General features: G+C 39.9%; 1 protein-coding gene across 1 annotated transcript in view; it reads left to right on the forward strand.

Annotated features, from left to right (window-relative positions):
• Positions 1-18,152, forward strand: part of UNC13D (unc-13 homolog D) — a 49,762-nt gene that overhangs the window by 18,218 nt on the left and 13,392 nt on the right. The window contains exons 9-25 of the mRNA XM_070934617.1: positions 140-209; positions 1,405-1,509; positions 2,046-2,138; positions 3,714-3,817; positions 4,543-4,660; positions 5,285-5,409; positions 7,695-7,785; positions 8,174-8,230; positions 9,601-9,698; positions 10,389-10,440; positions 11,414-11,544; positions 12,212-12,332; positions 13,592-13,735; positions 15,696-15,794; positions 15,880-16,086; positions 17,252-17,320; positions 17,954-18,033. Coding sequence (XP_070790718.1) covers positions 140-209; positions 1,405-1,509; positions 2,046-2,138; positions 3,714-3,817; positions 4,543-4,660; positions 5,285-5,409; positions 7,695-7,785; positions 8,174-8,230; positions 9,601-9,698; positions 10,389-10,440; positions 11,414-11,544; positions 12,212-12,332; positions 13,592-13,735; positions 15,696-15,794; positions 15,880-16,086; positions 17,252-17,320; positions 17,954-18,033 — 1,764 coding nt within the window. The remainder of the gene's footprint in view (positions 1-139; positions 210-1,404; positions 1,510-2,045; positions 2,139-3,713; positions 3,818-4,542; positions 4,661-5,284; positions 5,410-7,694; positions 7,786-8,173; positions 8,231-9,600; positions 9,699-10,388; positions 10,441-11,413; positions 11,545-12,211; positions 12,333-13,591; positions 13,736-15,695; positions 15,795-15,879; positions 16,087-17,251; positions 17,321-17,953; positions 18,034-18,152) is intronic.

Consider the following 18,152-nt stretch of genomic DNA (forward strand, 5'->3'; position numbering starts at 1 on the left):
TATATGAAATTCTATTAATTACATAATTCAGCTGATAAGACTAAACAAAATATTTAAATTAGGCAGCACATTCTTTTTCTCTTTGGTACATGAGAAATGTTCTCCCATCTTTGTCCTTGTTTTGCTTTTGCCTACTCAGAATTATTAAGGACGCTCGGAAAAATAAAGGACAGGATGATTTCCTGGGGAATGTGGTCATTCATTTGCAGGTAAGGAAGGGAATAGCATTTTGCCAGAATAATGCTCACTCACACACACACACACACACACACACACACACATCACCTTGATCTTGGGCAGATAAGTCTTTTTTTACTGTGTGGTCTATCTTCTTCACTTAGACAGCAACATAAATGCCATTAAATAAAAAGGTTAACTGAAAGTTCAAGTGAACCTTTTACTGTATGTGATTATGAAAGAACTTGGTAGCAGAATATGTCACCTTGCTCTAAATAAATCTGAGACTCCTTTTTCAAACACTAGACCTAATGAAAATGCTGTAAGAGAACTATAGATTTTGCTTGAATAATCAGAAAAATAATAGAGGCATATTTTGCAGGCCTCAGCATGAATTTCTATTGTGGTCTCTGAGTAGAAGGCCAGGGTTTATGAGAACTTGACTAGCCCTATAAAGATCGGTAGCTGTGCCAGCTACAAACTAATTCAAGAACATATTGCTCTTTCCTAGCCAGTTGCCATACAAATATCTTGGATTCCAGGTTCCACAGTTCCCAGCTAGCATCAGAATTCTGGAGTTCGTTCAATATATCTGGAGTGCAATAAATTTGGGTGGGTGGAAACCTCAAGTGTATTCTTGTCACAAAGGAAGATTTCTGCAGAACCTTCTCAGGGTCTGTTCTCGTGAATCAACCATTAGAATAACTGAGAGCAAAAAAAAAAAAATGTTCCCGTGAAGCAGGGGTGAAATGCTACCAGTTTGTACCGGTTCAAGCGAATCGATAGCGGCGGCGGGTGGTTCGGAGAACCGGTAGCGATGGCAGCGCGAGGCTCCACCCACCCACCTGGATGTCGTTACTTCCTGGTTTTAACCAGGAGGTAACCTGTTGTTTACCCTCTGCGCATGCACAGAAGGCTTTGCGCATTCGCAGAGGGTCCAAAATCGCATGCGCGGCGCATGCACTTGCAAACCAATAGGGAAGGTAAGTAGATTTCACCCCTGCCGTGAAGCCATTAATTATTGCCCTGAAATTTAATTTAAGATAGGTGGATCCATTTGTGCACTTTCTCTTGTTTGCCCAATTTCTCAATTAATTGAGACACTGCATTTCTATGATGAAAGTAGAGCCATTTCCTGGAAATGTAGTAGGAATGGAGAACCGGCACTTTCAAGAAGTAATGTGGTTCATTACTTCTGAGCTAAGACTTTTCACCTCGCTTGTGTAGGACCTGCATTGTCGGGAGGATCGCTGGTACAGGCTGGAACCTCGCACTGATACTTACCCCAACCGAGGGCATTGCCACCTGCAGTTTTTTTTGGTACATAAGAAGGTAGGGATCATAAGAGAAATCAATTTCCCATTGAGTAAAGGAAGTGTACTTTATAAATTCTGATTTAAGCAGTTTTGATTCATTTAACCTTTTAAGACACGTTCAATATAGTTGCTGCCAATGTTTAAGACAAGGCTGTCCTACCACTGAGATCTTTTTCTCTTGTGGTGATCTGGGTGGGAAGAAGGTCTTTCTCCCTTCTTCACAAAGGTAGAAGACCATCAGATATTCTAAATTGATGTTGTGATTTACATTTTATGACTTTAAGAGCATATTAAAACTGTATGGATGCAAGGTTGACTTATGGATTTGTATCCTGCTTTAGCTTATGTTTTGTAAAAAAGATAATTATAATAAATCTTACACTAATACATCAAGAACGTATAGCATGCTTAAATGTTCAATGATATTTTTATCATTTTTATAATTGTGAATATGGACGCATATGTAAGAATGAAACCTGTTGGCAGAAATTCTAATATCTTCTGAAAGCTGGATCAGTATATATATACATATATATATATTTGTTATTTTAGAGAGCTACTTCAGCCAGCAAGACACAGACAAGTTACAAAGTTCATCGGCAACTTCTTCAGCAGATTGTTTCATATGAGATTCTTCAATACCAGGTAAATAGATAAACAAACTGATAAGTGGATTATGACAGAATGACATATATTCAGCTGTTCTCTGGAAAACAAATGGATTTCATATTGCAGTCAGTTCAGCTGACCTGTTTGCTCTTTTCAACTCTTCTCTGAAGTCAAGATACAAATTTGGTTTGAAGCACAAGCTCTGTCCCCAGTTGAAATCTCAGATGATTAATGGCAAAATTTCAGGGCTGTAAACTGATTCATACATCTAGAAGAAACTTTACTCTGAGGTGATGAAATTGTATGTGTTCCATGGATGACCAATTGCAAAACAGATTCCTACAGTCTTGGAATGGCATGATAGATCTTTCCTATTTGAATCCAAATTGCTTTCTTGAGAGTGATTAAATTGTTTTTAATGCAGAGGGGCATCTATTAGTTGCTCTACTATTTTTGGGACTGTAGATTCTGAGTTGGAAGGTATCTTAAAAGCTATCTAGTCCAACATACTGCTCAATGCAAGTTCTACTAGAACATTTCTAACAGATGGCCACCTACCCTTTGTAAGAAGGCCTTCAGAAATGAGAATTCTTCATTTCATGTGGCAGTCTGTTCCGCTGACTGAAAACTCATTCCAACAGACATTTAGCTTGAATCTACTTCCCTTGTAGTTTTAACCTGTTGGTTCTAGTCCTGTTTTCTGGGGCAGTAGGAAAATAAAGCCACTTCTACTGTGTCAATTCTTAAGTTATTTGAAAATACTTTCATGTATCATTTAAGGGGTTTCTTCTGTGTGCTAATTTACACCCAGATCCTTGTTCTGGACCTGCCCCTTGGGGAAAAATAAGTTTACTCCCTTTTCTTGGGACAACAGGTGATTCCTGTCATAATTCCCCCTTAGTTATCTTTTCTGTAGGCTAAATATATTCTGATCCTTTATGTGACCTCATAGGGCTTGGTTCTATACCCTTCAGCATTTGAGTCACTGTCCTCTGAACTTACTCCTCTTAGTTACTATCCTTTTTGGTGCAGAGAATTGGGCACATTATTCCAAGTGGAATCGGTGTAGGGTGAATTACATCCTGTAAGCTCACACCCATTCTCCTGTTAACATACCCCACATTGCAGTTTCCTCAAATTGCTGGCTCATATTTAACTGTAATACTACCAATCCAGTTCTCTCCTATCCTATGCCTGTGTCTTTCATTCTTCCTGCAGAGATGCCAGATTTTACATGTCTACTTCTTAAGTTGCATTCCATTTATTTCTGCCTACTATACTAGCCTATCCATATCCTATAGTACTGAATGTTCTCCCTTTCCACTAAAATATCAGTCACTCCTCCCAGCTATCTATCATCTGAAAACTTGATCAGCATCCCTCAATTTCCTCCACTTGATAATTTCCTCAAGCTGAAGTGGAGCCATTAACTCTTTAGCCAATTAAAAATGCTAGGTAAATGGGAATTGCATTGAACTAAGTTTCAGAAGAAAGAAAGACCTGAACATAATACAGGCAATTGTTATTTGCAAAACTGTGAAGCAATGGATATGCTGCATTTTTCCCCATCTGATATCATAGAGAGCCATTCATTGTTCTCTTTCACTGCAGGCTGGCAGCACTTCCTGGGATGGAGAATTAAGCAAGCATGCCGGTACTATCCTGTATCTACACGCAACTCAGAAAGACATTTCAGATTTCCACCAAGACTTGGCGTAAATATCTCCTGCATGCTTCCGCTCAAGGCAACCTTCTGAAAACTAAAAGCTCCTGGCATTTTCTGTCCCTCTCTTTAAAAAAACGTTGTGAAGGTTCTTTTCTATTGCCTGAGAGTGTTGTAGTTTTATTAAAATGTGCAGGCATGCCATGACACAAGGGTTTAGTACTATCCCTAGAATTCCATTCATGAATTCAATAATTTTGACTTTTCTTTTTCAACTGGGATTTTCTTGATTCGTTAATACATCCTGCCAATTGAATGTGATTCCTGCAGTGGACTTTGCCAAGAACTGCATGCTACAATTTCTGCTGTTTTTAACTTCTCTTTCAATCAGTTTCCCAGCAAACTGGCAAAACAGACAATTTGACTACATACCTAATCTATATACACTGCTCAAAAAAATAAAGGGAACACAAGCAGAAGACATCCGAAATGAATGAATGAAATAGCCTTTGTTCGTTACATACAGTAGTTTTGTGTTTCCTTTAGTTGTTTGAGCAGTGTATAAACTACTGTATGTAAAGAACAAAGTATTTAATAAGGCTATTTCATTCATTCAGATCTTGGATGTCTTCTGCTTGTGTTCCCTTTATTTTTTTAAGCAGTATAGTTTGGTTAGGTCACTTAATATGAGGGGGTTTTTTTGTTTGTTTCTAATTGTACTTTTTGCAGGTTTTTCTTATGGCGTTTAATGCTGCTTTCCTTCCCTTGTTAACATAGGAACTGGCTGGCTTACAGCAAGCTGTATCAGTACTTGGAGTTCAACAGCAGCTGCCTGCTCCATCAGATTACCAGCATAGAGTATCAGTGGATTCAAGGCCGATTACGATCTGAGCAGGTAAGAAAGCTCTGGAACTATAAGGCTGTTGGAACATTCTGGTCCAGCTAAAGACATCTTTGGTTCCAACATCAGACATTTATCCATTAGGTGGGTTGTATGGTTTTACTAAATAAGGGATGCGGTGGCTCAGTAGCTAAGATGCTGACCTTGTCGTTGAAAGGTCAGCAGTTCAGCAGTTTGAAACCCTAGTGCCGTGTAGCGGGGTGAGCTCCCGTTACTTGTCCCAGCTTCTGCCAACCTAGCAATTTGAAAGCACGTAAAAAATGCAAGTAGAAAAATAGGGACCACCTTTGGTGGGAAGCTAACAGCGTTCCGTGCTCCTTTGGTATTTAGTCATGCCGGCCACATGACCACAGATATGTCTTCAGACAGTGCTGACTCTTTGGCTTTGAAACGGAGATGAGCACCGCCCCCTAGAGTCAGGAACGACTAACACATATGTGTGAGGGGAACCTTTACCTTTATGTTACCTTATAGTTTTACAATGCCTATCCAATAAAGTGCATTGAAATACATCTCTCTTAGCATAATGTTAGTATATCATGATCTTGAAATGATCTAGATATTACCGAATAGGACTAAGTCTTCTTACATCTATGGCATGTTGATTACTTCCTGCAGACAGCTGAATTGGCAGACTCTTTCCAGTCCTTACTGAACTATGGGATTTCTCTTCTTCAAAGGTTCCGGATCGTCTTTCCACTCTCCTCACCCAAATCTACACATAGGCTGCAGTCACTGCTCAGGTGAGCTATCAGAAACCTTCTGGGATGCACATAATCAGAAGGAAAACTACCAACATTTTTCAAGCATGGATATTCTCTCAGTAGCATTACTGTTTAATTAAGTGGACAGTTCGAATCCCTAGTGCTGCGTAATGGGGTGAGCTCCCGTTACTTGTCCCAGTTTCTGCCAACCTAGCAGTTCAAAAGCATGTAAAAAATGCAAGTAGAAAAATAGGGACCACCTTTGGTGGGAAGGTAAAAGCGTTTCATGAGCCTTTGGCGTTTAGTCATGCTGGCCACATGACCACGGAGAGTCTTCGGACAGCGCTGGCTCTTCGGCTTAGAAATGGAGATGAGCACCTCCCCCTAGAGTCGGGATCAACTAGCACATATGTGTGAGGGGAACCTTTACCTTTACCTTAAATCATGAATCATTCAATATATTGATCCCATATTTCCTTCACATAACACCTAAGAATTTGTAAGCCTAATGTACTTATTATGATAGAAGCTTTCATGAACCAAAGCTTGTAGTTTATGCCATGATTCACCCAAATAGCACCAAGAGACAGAAATATATTTATCCCTTGGCACCTGTCAAGACCCCTGCAGGTACTATTTATTTTTTCTTTTTTTATTATATTAATGGAAAAAGTGAACAGAAAGCAAACATGAAACAAAAAAAGCATCAGTCTTATTTGTCTGGATTTTGGTATTCTATGCAAGTTCAATTCTAAACCTCCAGTCATATTAGCAGTCTTCCCAACGAATGGTACCCCTGTCTTGTCTGAATCAAGGTCAGGTTTGGTGATCCCTGTCTTCCAAGAACCACTTTAAAATATGTGTTTGACAGTTTTGTCAGTTCTGTGAGACTAGAAGATGAAAAGAGAAAGAGCCTGATCTCTCCTTGAGCATAAAACGTATCAGGAAAAGAGAGAAGCCTAAAGCACATAAGAAGCAGAGCAAAAATCTCTCCACAGAACTTCCTAAAAGTGTTTCCTACAGAAAAAAAATGAGACCTATTATAATGATGTAAGTAGAGGGCAGAGGAATGGTCTTGAAGGACAGGAAGAAGAACCAAAGAAGAATTGCAACCAGGCAGGCAATGGTCAGATAAGAGAGTCTTGAGCCCACAGGAGCCTGGTGGCGCAGCAGACTAATAGCCTGTTATTAACATCCAGCTGCCTGCAATTATTGCATGTTCGAATCTCGCCAAGGCTCAAGGTTGACTCAGCCTTCCATCCTTTCTAAGGTAGGTAAATTGAGGACCCAGTTTGTGGGGGCAATAAGCTGACTTTGTATAAATATACAAAAGTATGAAGGCTATTGCTTAACGAATTGTAAGCCGCCCTGAGTCTCCGGAGAAGGGCGGCATATAAATCAAATTAAAAAAAAAAAAAGATGAGGAAAATAACTTGAGAAAATCTCTCAGATAAACCCATCCCAGTTTACACAAAGATAAAGTAAGGGAGGGAGGAACTACAGCCAGACTTTCAAGATTCTGTTGCTGTAAGGTAAAGCTAAAGGTTCCCCTCGCACATATGTGCTAGTCGTTCCCGACTCTAGGGAGCGGTGCTCATCTTCGTTTCAAAGCCAAAGAGCCAGCGCTGTCTGAAGATGTCTCCGTGGTCATGTGGCTGGCATGACTAAACACCAAAGGCGCATGGAATGCTGTTACCTTCCAACCAAAGATCGTCCCTATTTTTCTACTTGCTTTTATGTGCTTTTGTAGTGCTAGGTTGGCAGAAGCTGGGACAAGTAACGGGAGCTCACCCCATTACGTGGCACTAGGGATTCGAACCGTTGAACGGCCGACCTTTCAATCGACAAGCTCAGCGTCTTAGTTACTGAGCCACCATGTCCCTTCTTCTGTTACAGTAGTTATTACAATAAAAGTAGTCGTGGCCTAGATGCCATTAGTTTCTTAGTTTGGTCTATGATGTAAGAGCTGACAAATACTGATCTCCATGTCATTGGAAATCAGGCTTCTGTTTGATCTCTTTATAATATATCCTAAAGAGAGGGATCGAACAACAATGTTGGGGTCAATAGGAACATAGGAAGCTTCTTTATAGGGGGACACCAATATTTCTTAGTATTGTTCTATGCTATTTATCAACAAATGTTGGGGTCTTTAGATGTCTTTTTCTTCTCAGCTCTCCCTACAGTTGTCAGTGAATGGATTCGGGATCTTTGCATTTGAGGCTGATTAAAAGAAAAGGGATGGCATCTTTTGCATGGAAAAGAGAAACAAAACTTTTCTATGAATTGCCTTGGATTTCAGCCATGATTTTTTATCTTCACAGGGTTTTGGTCCAAATGTGTAAAATGAAAGCCTTCAAAGAACTTTGTACTCCAACTCCTGATCTTGAAGAAATGGTAATGGAGGCACTTAAGGTACAAAGCTATCTCGTTATCTTTGGGATGTCTTATCTCAGGCCTACAGTTTTGTTTTTAGTGCTTTTTGAAGTCTTGAAGGGACGGGTAAAAAGAAACAGTTTTAGTTTAGTTTCCTTGTCAAAATTCATCACCTGGATTTACACATGGTTCTCTTTATGGAGAAATGCACAGTTCTATTTTTCTTCAGCTACAGACTATGTTTCACAGAATGTCTGAAGATCTAACTGTGATCTTAGACCCTCTACTCTTGGACCTCTGCCAAATTATATAGTCCATATATATACAGATATTACCAATGTCTGCCTTAATGTGTATGTAGGTTTTAATATGCACAGAAGCATAGGGAAGGCTATTGTGTAACTTATTTTCTTACCTATTTTCTTAGACTGGAACAGCAGAGTGGTTTTACATGAAGAAGCAGCACTTGAAGCCAATGGTAAAGGTATGTTACTCTCTAGTAAAGTTTATGTTAGAATCTTCTGGTGGTTGTTGAATTGTGTTTCCTATTGATTATAGAAGAGCATATCATTGGCATTTTCAAAACATCTGCTAGCCCAGCCAGGATAAAAACGCTCCTGTATTATATTTTGTATCTGTGCAATCTATTGAATTAATCTGTACAACAATTTTGGATAAAGACTACAACAACATTTTCCTCCCAAATACACAGATATGGCTGCTGTAGTTTGACTTTAGATAAGGAATTAAGTTTGTCAAAATCAGGACGTAACTGGTACTTGTGTTCCCCTCATAAATGCACCAGAGGTGGGTTTCAGCAGGTTCTCACCAGTTCTGGAGAACTGGTAGCGGAAATTTTGAGTAGTTCGGAGAAACGGTAGTAAAAATTCTGACTGGCCCCACCCCCATCTATTCTCTGCCTCCCAAGTCCCAGCTGATCAGGAGGAAATGGGGATTTTGCAGTAACCTTCCCCTGGATTGGGGAAGGAATGGAAACTTTACAGTATCCTTCCCCTGCCACGCCCACCAAGCCATGCCCACCAAGCCATGCCATGCCCACCAAGCCACACCCACAGAACCGGTAGTAAAAAAATTTGAAACCCACCACTGAAATGCACGTGAGCACATGTTATCATGAGCATGCAACTGTATAGAACTTTCCTACAACTATGAAGCATACTTAGCATCAGGGATGCTATGTTCTCACAAAAAGGGGAGAAAAAACCATAGCTGTTTTAACAGTTGGTTGAAAAGCAACTCTGCAAAGTAAATGACAGAAGCTTTATTTTACAACACTGTATTACAAAAGAATTAAAAATTTAATTAGACTATCAGTCCCTTATATGTGGAATAGCGTATAATTCCTAATGTCAACAACAGAGAAAAACTTGGCTGAGGTCCCACAATAGCATTTCTTGTTCACTTAATTAGAAGAAGACCCAGGTAATTAGTCTCTAATCACCACTGTCCCTTGCCATTTAAACCTCCTGATAGCTTTTAGTATACTTGCTCTTCCTACTTTCCTCAGAACATGAAGTTTGAAATTATGTCAGAATGATGTCAGCTGAAACTGAGAACTCCACTTTTGGACCAGGCCCTTCTGTAACATGGAATATCCGTTTGTACTGCTCAGGACACCACTGAGTAAATTAAACCAACTTCTCTAACACCAAGAACTACCACTGAGCAATGGCAACATAGCAACAAGTGGCAGAAGAGTGAAACAGCCTCTTACCCTGGAGAAATAGTGTGGAAATCTAGGAGAAGTTCATTAGTCTGAAAGTATCTTGATTTTGGGGAGAAACAAAGCTCATGCTAGATCTCTACCTCTCTTTCTCTTTTTTCTATCCGTAGACAATGGAGGAATGTGGCAAAGCTCTGGTCTGTCTTCTTCTGGAGGTGAATGCAGATCTCCGGGAGTGTCACAAAACCTGGAACAAATATTTCATCAGGCAAGTCTCTGAAGGATTTTTTTCCTTCTTTCCCAGCTTTGGCCAATTGGTCACAAACTGCTTCTAAGGCCACAGAGACTTGCTACCAAAGTGAATGGCTGAGCCCAGATCACAAAAGTGATAAGACAACAAGTTTAGCAAGTACGAAATTCCACTCTAATGATATGGTTTTCTTCCCAGAGGATTTGGATGTTGTGTATTTCAGTTAAATAAATGCACATTTTAATACATGTCGTGCTGGTGGCTTAAAGAAAAGAAAAAAAAAGATAATAAAACTGGTTAGGTCAGACCTCTGTGCAGTATTTACTGTACTAATAATTTTCTTGTGGTTGTTTAGAGACTTTTGTCACTCTATTTCCCTGCTCAGCAACTATTTTTTTATGGGTGGATTATTTTAATGCTGGCATTGAGAAGATAAACCTCTAGGCCTCTTTTTATCCTCCTAAGTAGGCTTGTCAGCAAGTCAAAGTTTCAACTTCCCAGTTGTCTTGTTGCCAATTATGAGAATTCAGCTAACAATACTGAGAATGCTGGTTCTTGGTTGCCTCTGGGCTGTTATAGTTACTGATCTGTTGTATGTGGATGCATCATTTAAATTAGTGCTATTAGCTTTAATACATAATGATAAACCTAGAAGAGAAAACCCATGAGAAAATTTCTGATTGTGTCTTTCTCCTTCCTCCAATACAGCACCATGAGACTAGATCTTTTCTCAATTGCATATCTTAAAATGCAGGAACTGGTGAGTAGCTGTTTCTCTGCTTTGTATCAAAAGGGACCTCAGGTTTATATCCAGCACCAAGGCAGTAGATACTGGGGGAAATGGCTAGTGGATGAATAAGCCAATTACTTCAGAATTTCTAAGACAGCTTTCTCCAATAGTGATGCCGTCCAGATGTGGCAGACTTACAGAATGCTTAGCAAAGGTTATATTGGCTGGAGACTTCTAGAAGCTAAGTCTATATACAGTATATCTGGAGCAGTGGTGAAATGTAAAATTTGTTACTACCGGTTCTGTGGGCGTGGCTTGGTGGTAGTGGGGGGTAATGTGACTGGGTGGGAGTAGGCAACTTTTTTTTGGTACTTTTTTAAAGCATTTTTTTTACAACCTATTCAGGCGAATAGGTTGTAAAAAAATGCTTTTAAAAAGTAAAAAAAAGGCTCTGACGATTGTGCACCACAGCTGTGATTGTCACAGCCTTTTTTTTACCTTTTAAAAACATTTTTTTACAACCTATTCGCCCGAATAGGTTGTACAAAATTCAGGCGAATAGGTTGTTAAAAAATGCTTTTAAAAGGTAAAAAAAAGGCTCTGATGATCACAGCTATGGCACGCTGAGCCTTTTTTTTTACCTTTTAAAAGCAGGAAGTAATGACACCTGGGCGGGTGGGCGGAGCCTCACGCCGCTATCGCTACTGGTTCTCTGAACTACCTGCCACAATCGCTACCGGATTGCCCGATCCGATCCAAACCGGGAGCATTTCACCCCTGATCTGGTGTACACCCAGAGTGAGGAGGAAAACAGGGATTTGTCTTTGAATTAGCTACTCTAATCAGTGGTGAGGATTCCTCAGTTTCACTTTGTTGATGAAGCTATTTCCTGAGCCAGTTTTTGCAGATTTCTACTCAGGGTCAACTAGTGGGATCTTTCTGATTCAGTTGTAGTCAAAAACTCAAAAACCTGATCTATTGTACCTTTTTTATGCCCCTGCAGGTTTCTTTTTATGTCCAAGAACAGCTGAGCAAGATTGACAGTGGCATGTCCCAATTAACAGCCGAGAGCCTATTCCAACTTTATCTCAGCATGAAGGACTTCTATCGCATGAAGGATTTTGTGTGCAGCAGGTGTTTATCTCTGCAGAGGACAACACTTTGCCTTCAGTCTTTTTAGGCTGTTTTATACATTGTGGTTGTTGTTTTGAGATTACTTTTATAATGTATTGTTATCATTGAAAACTCAGTGCCAAAACTGTGGCCTGGTTTGCATGCTTCAGTGACAAATTGGGGTTTGTTTGGGTTTGGGATAGCGTGACTTGCAAGTCCTGTTTAAGCGTAATGTGCTGTATAGCCTAATTATCAGTGGTGGGTTGCTCCCCGTCCAGTCCGGTTCTATAGAACCAGTAGTAAAACTGGTGGGAGGCTCCACCCACCCACCACAACCTCATCATGTGCGATGACGTGATCTGCACATGCACATAAGCTTCTGCGCATGTGCAGAAGCGTGCGCATGGTCCTGTTGCAAACCGGTAGTAAAGGTAAGTACAACCCACCCCTGCTAATTATGATTCATTTGGTAGAATACTGTTAAACAAGCAAATGTTTAGCATGTTGTGTGAACTCTTCTGTAGATGAATTGCTGACTGTATATAACCAATGAGGGTTTGTTGAGACAAGTTTGTGATTGGTCACCACAACAAAAATATCCTCTAGAGAAAAACTAAGTTGAATGTTTGGGAAATAAGGAAGACCTGTTTCTCATGAGATGCAGATCACTTCTGTTTTCTATTTCCAGGGATACCCCTCTTGCATTGACCGGTTTCCACCTATGGTTTAAAGAAGCCATCCCCTTGTGGCTACAGAAGACCTACACAATAGCTCTAGAAAGGACCCAAAGAGCCATCCAAGTAGACCAGGTAATCCCCCCCGGAAAGGAAAGCATTGCTCAATTGTTTTTCTTGGATAAGGTTTTTCTGCCTTCATACATTTAATCGTTGGTGTATATTATGTAGCACCTTCATAGCATCCCCTGATACTTCTGTCTGTGGATTAACAAATGAAAGTTGTGAATTACATTGTGTGTATAATTTTTGCAGATAAGCAGATATCTTAATATGAATGATTTGCTAAAATATTTTAATCCAATCTGACACCTGTGGTTGGTAGTTATGGAATTATCTGAATCAGAGTAATTATCCAGCAGTGAATTCAGTAATTTGAGCTTACATCAGATCCATGTAAGATTCATTGAGTTTATATATGAGATCCTTTCAACTAGCTACTGTGTTCACATAGGTGGCACAAGCTAATAATGTTATAATGCTTTCATGATGCCTATGTTGTTCAGATAAAGACACAAGGCTATTTTAGTTAAGCAAACTGATGTTCATTCTAATAAGATATTTTTAAAGAATATTGTTCAACTCAGATAATTGTCAATTATTGTTTCTATTCTTTTGCTCTTTTACCTTGAGGTTTCTCAAATGACAACAGAAAAGATGGCATGTTGTTTAATATAGCATATATTAACGGAAGGTAAAAAAGTGCAAAGAGAAATCTTAAGATGCTGGGAAAAAGACAAAATATGCAACTTTAACAATGGGCAGTGCAGGATATACAAAATAGAAAGAGACAAGGAGCCAGAAATGGTCTTCAACATTTTCTAGAATGTCTAGAAAATTTATTTTCTTGTCCTTTTTCCTCCCATTGAAATCCACTGAGAAGAAAACAAATGGTACTGGCTTTGGGATCTACAACTGCCTCCAAGACACTTCCACACCACCATTTTTGAAGTTCTTACTACTAATGAAAATACTGTAGGCATATCCCTAGATCCCAGAATGCTTTTCCCATGAGCATACTGGAGGCCTTTGCAGCAGAGATGTTACCTTTTCAGGCATCTCCGCGCAGAATTGCTATGTGACATTTCTAAAAACAAAACAAAATACCCCAAAATTCTGATTGCTCCATGTACTGATCAAATTTAAGATACGATGTTCTGGGTCAAGTAATTGGAAGAAGGGAAATTCAAGTGTTAAAATCCCATTGTCTGTCTAGGATATTCAGAGTCCAAAAAACTCCAACCGAAGTCAAAAGCTCATCCTGTAACATTTCAGATTACATTCTGATTAATAATCTGATGTTGCTCCCTTTCTCTGGTTTCATTTCTATTCAGTTGACACCACTGGGAGAATTGAATAAACACAGTACATCCATTGTGGACCTATCCACTTGTTATGCTCAGATGATGAAGACATGGCAACAGCTGGATTGGCCTGATCCTGAGGAGGCCTTTATGATCATGGTGAAATTTGTTGAGGTATGTGTAGAATAAGGAAGCTCAGATCATTTTAATCTGTGCCAGAAGTCACTTCTGTTCCACTTTTTATTAAGTCTACAATGGTTTAAAGAAAATTCAGTGTAAAAATCAGAGCTCCTGTGATTTGGGTACTTGCCATCATTATTTCTGGATGGAGTAGAACTGGCTGCAATTGGAACAATTTCTGGACTCAACGTATCTGAAGAACAGATTAAATCTGTGATTAGGAGTACCTTTGCAGAAATCCAATTTGTGTGAGAATTGCACCTCTTCTTGGATTGGGAGGCCTTGTTCATGGTCACTTACACTGGTCATTTACATTTACAATTTACAAGCGACCAGTGTAAGTTCATGGTCACTTACACTTACATAGTTACTTACTCCACTAAGTTCATGATTACTTAGGCATATCTTCTCCAAATTACTGCCGTATGCTATACATAGGTTTGCTTTAGAAAACTTCTTGGAATTTGCAGCCGTTCCCGAATACAATGCCAGAGGTAGTTATGGGTGTACTTCAGTATGACCATGTAACACCACTACTTTGTGAGTTATGTTGGCTCTGACAAAGGCTTCTGGGTGCATTTCAAAGGGTATTTTTTTTACCTACAAAACTTTGCATGGTACAGAGTTGAGTTATTTACAGAATCGCTTGTCTTCATTTCTCTTTGTTTCACACAAGCCAGCAGAGTGGTCATGACCATTAGATATTAGAAAGAAGGAAGAATTGGTTTTGCAACCCAGATCTCATTAATATGCCTTTTACCGTGCTTCCAAAAAATTGTATTATTCTACTGAATATTATGATTGTACTCAAAATCTTCTAAAATATTAGTAATATGTCTTCCTTCCAGGGACTATGTATTGCACAGGGATGAGATAATGGGAATTACGTTTAATTAAAGACTCTTAATATATTCAGGGAATGTGCCAATCAAGCAACAACAAAAAGTTATGTTATTTGTCCTTCACTTCCCCCCCCCCCCTTTTTCACTGAAGAACAAAAGGCAAATTTGTTTTCTTAGAGAGAGAAAAAAGACTGGTGGAATTGCAGCGTTAGAAGATTAGAACCTCTGAACTCAATCATCACTGATGCTTCCTTACAGAAGAGTCAGCTGTGCTTGACCATATTGTACACTAGCTGGACGTCTGTACTTTGCTACGAAACTATGTGATCGGGCGTGATAAATTCACACAGCCCGAAACTTAATATAGAATGTGTAACTCCGTAGCATCAGAGTGTGTTAATATAAGGCAATTGGCAGTTGGAACAGAGGAGGAGGGGGAGTAGAATGTCCCAGCCCGCAGGCCAGATGAGTCACGCGCTGGCCATGCCCACACCAGGTTTAGCAAAGGGGTAGCATCAGAGCATGTTAATATAAGGCAACTGGCAGTTGGAACAGAGTTCTTTTCAGGTGGGGAGGGAGAGTAGAACATCTAACTCAGGGGTGGGTTCTACTTACCTTTACTACCGGTTTGCATCGCGCCCGTGCACGCACTCTTTGCTCACGCACCCGTGCACTCTTCTGCACTTGCGCAGAAGCTTCTGCACATGCGCAGATCACCTATGATGACATCTGGGTCAGTGGGTGGAGCCTCCCACCGGTTTTACTACTGGTTCTTGCGAACCGGTCTGAACTGGGGGCAACCCACCACTGATCTAATACCTTAGCATCAGAGCATGTGAATATAATACTGTATATGAAATGCTAATGAGCTGATGGTCATTTCGAAAAATCCTTTCTTAGTGAGCACCTAGAAGCCAAGAGGAACATACGTGCCAAATTTCAAGTTTGTAGGCTTTACTGTTCTGGAGGTTTCGTGATGAGTGAGTGGTATTTGGCTTTTATATATATAGATTATAGGGATCAAAGTCAATCAAGTGTCCTTGGAGGATGCAGCGAAGCCTACCTACAGTATTGACTGATCAGTGACAGTTTTCTCTTTTCTGACTTCTTAGGACACGTGTAAAATTGCTCAGATGTACTGTCAGATGATCAAAGCAAGGGCAGAGGAATTGTCTTCCAATCAAACTGAGGCAGGACAAGCAGCAAACAGGGTAAGTGGAAGAGCCAGATTTTGGGTACAAGAAACAAGGCTGAACGCAAGGATTGACTTGATTCTACCTTCCTCCCATCTTCCAGCTCTGTGTTGTAGTGAACAACATTGAGCAGCTCCGGATGATGATCCTGAAGTTGCCCAAACAGCTGAATTGGGCATACTTGGAACAGAACACCGGACCTGTCATTACCCCAGAGCAGATCCAGCACACACTGCATCAACAGCTTCAGGCTTGTGTTTCCTGCCTCAACAATGAGATCCGAGGAGTGGTGAAGACTCTAGCGACCAAAGTAACCTCACAGGCTTGGTTTTCCTCTTTTCCTCCAGCAGCAGAAAAGGGACAGGGGAGGAGCATTATTAGAATGGCGAAACTCCAAGGGCAAATTGTCATCCCACATTTGTTTGGGCTGCTTCATATAGGGAACTTCTGGCTCTTCAAAGACCAAACTCACTGAGTTCTTATGCCTCTGAGAAGTGTGGATCAGGGCTATTGGAATGACAGACCGTGGGAAAAACATCCATGCCAAAACCAAAGGCACTTGTAAAAAAGAAAACAGCAGGATTGCTTCATTTGGGAGTGGGGGGGGGAGGGTTTACTGGCCAGAGCTGGTCATTGTTAGCCTGCATGCCAAAGGTTCAAGAAGCCAATCAGCCAATGATGCCCTTTCCTACCTTATCCCATTCCATCCTTTACCCATTACAGATCATTAGGCTTTACACTACAGGTAGTCCTTGACTTATAACCATTTGTTTAGTGACCTTTTGAAGTTACAACGGTGCCGAAAAAAATAACTTATGACCATTTATCACACTTATGACCGTTGCAGCATCCCCATGCTCACTTGATCAAAGTAAACATATTTATGACAGTTGCAGTGTCCCAGAGTCATGCAATCCCCGTTTGTAACTTTCCCAGCTGCCTTCAGACAAGCAAAGTCAATGGGGGAAGCCAGATTCACCAAATCACCGCATGATTCACTTAACAGCTGCAATGATTTGCTTAACAACTGTGACAAAAAAAAGTCACAAAATGGGACAAAACTCACTTAACAACCATCTTGCTTAGCAACAGAAATTTTGGCCTCAGTTGCGATTGTAATCCGAGGGCAATCTGTACTAGAATGCTTCATACAAGTTGCTGAATTCACCAGCCTGTTGTACATGAAACTCGATTCTATAGAAGAAATTCTGTCTGTAATGGTATAGGTGATGTGTGACAATGGCATTGGACAGAACAGAGAGAAAACTCATATCTTCTATCTTAAACGTTCAAGGAGTTTAAATGTGTGGACAGTGTGAAATATGAATGTCCCAGCTTTAGATTGTTCCCACAAAAATCTCTCAGATGCAGTATGGAATGCCTGAAATGATGTAGATATGAATGGCTTAGCACTTTTAATATTTATACAGTATTGTGTTTCTCCTTAAAAACATGTGTGGGTCTTCTTTTGGCAGATGGATGCTAGAATTGCCCAACACATCCAAGAACTGTCTGTTTGCAGTGACTCTGATAACCCAGAGAATGTGAGTATTTAATTGCTCGCTAAATATTGTATATATCACTTTTTTTCTCTTGGTTTGTTCCTACGTATGTTAACTATTTTGGGGCGATTCACAAAAAGCCATAACAGTAACCAATATGTTACTCAATGTTACTCTCTGTTCTTTATCTCTCCGTAAAATATTATTATTGTTAAGACAGCCCATATTTTCCCTCTTTTATCTTCCCGGCTTTGAATCAGGTTAGATATGGGGGAGAATCTGGTAATGCACTGATAAGAATCCAGTCTTGGGGAAACCTATATTCGATATAACTTTGTGAAAATGAGTTAAATAACAGTTAGTGTCCTAAACTACAACCATTTAAAAATGGTTTAAAAATATTTGTTTGCAGTTTCCACAGAATTCTATAGACTTTTATAACAAAATAATTGCACAATAAATATCTTGATCTGAAGGCATCCACAATGAATTTGGGTCAGTAATCAGCATATAATCAACTTAAAATGTTATGATGTTGTATTCACCTGCAGCGAGCCTTTTGTATTTCTTGTGTGGTGTTCCTTGAAAGTTTCATACGTAATACTTTAGTTTCATAGCTGATAAATGTTATTTCCTGTCACTTAATTTTTGTGGATCTTTTTCTGTCTCTTCTAGTGCATCGTGCCTTTAATGAAATTCTTGGAGTATGAGTTTCAGTATCTAAATGTGAACCTTGTCCAGGAGAATTTTAACAGGTAAAGTCAGGATAAGGAGGTCACATAAGGAGGAAAATGGCTTTTGCAGAGATGTCTTGCCATGCTATGAATTAGGGATCGTAGTTGGCACTACCTAGGGCAGTGATGGCTAACCTTTT

Source organism: Pituophis catenifer, unplaced genomic scaffold, assembly GCF_029215685.1.
Source record: "Pituophis catenifer annectens isolate HBS135680 unplaced genomic scaffold, rPitCat1.0.hap2 SCAF_2, whole genome shotgun sequence".
Taxonomy (NCBI): domain Eukaryota; kingdom Metazoa; phylum Chordata; class Lepidosauria; order Squamata; family Colubridae; genus Pituophis; species Pituophis catenifer.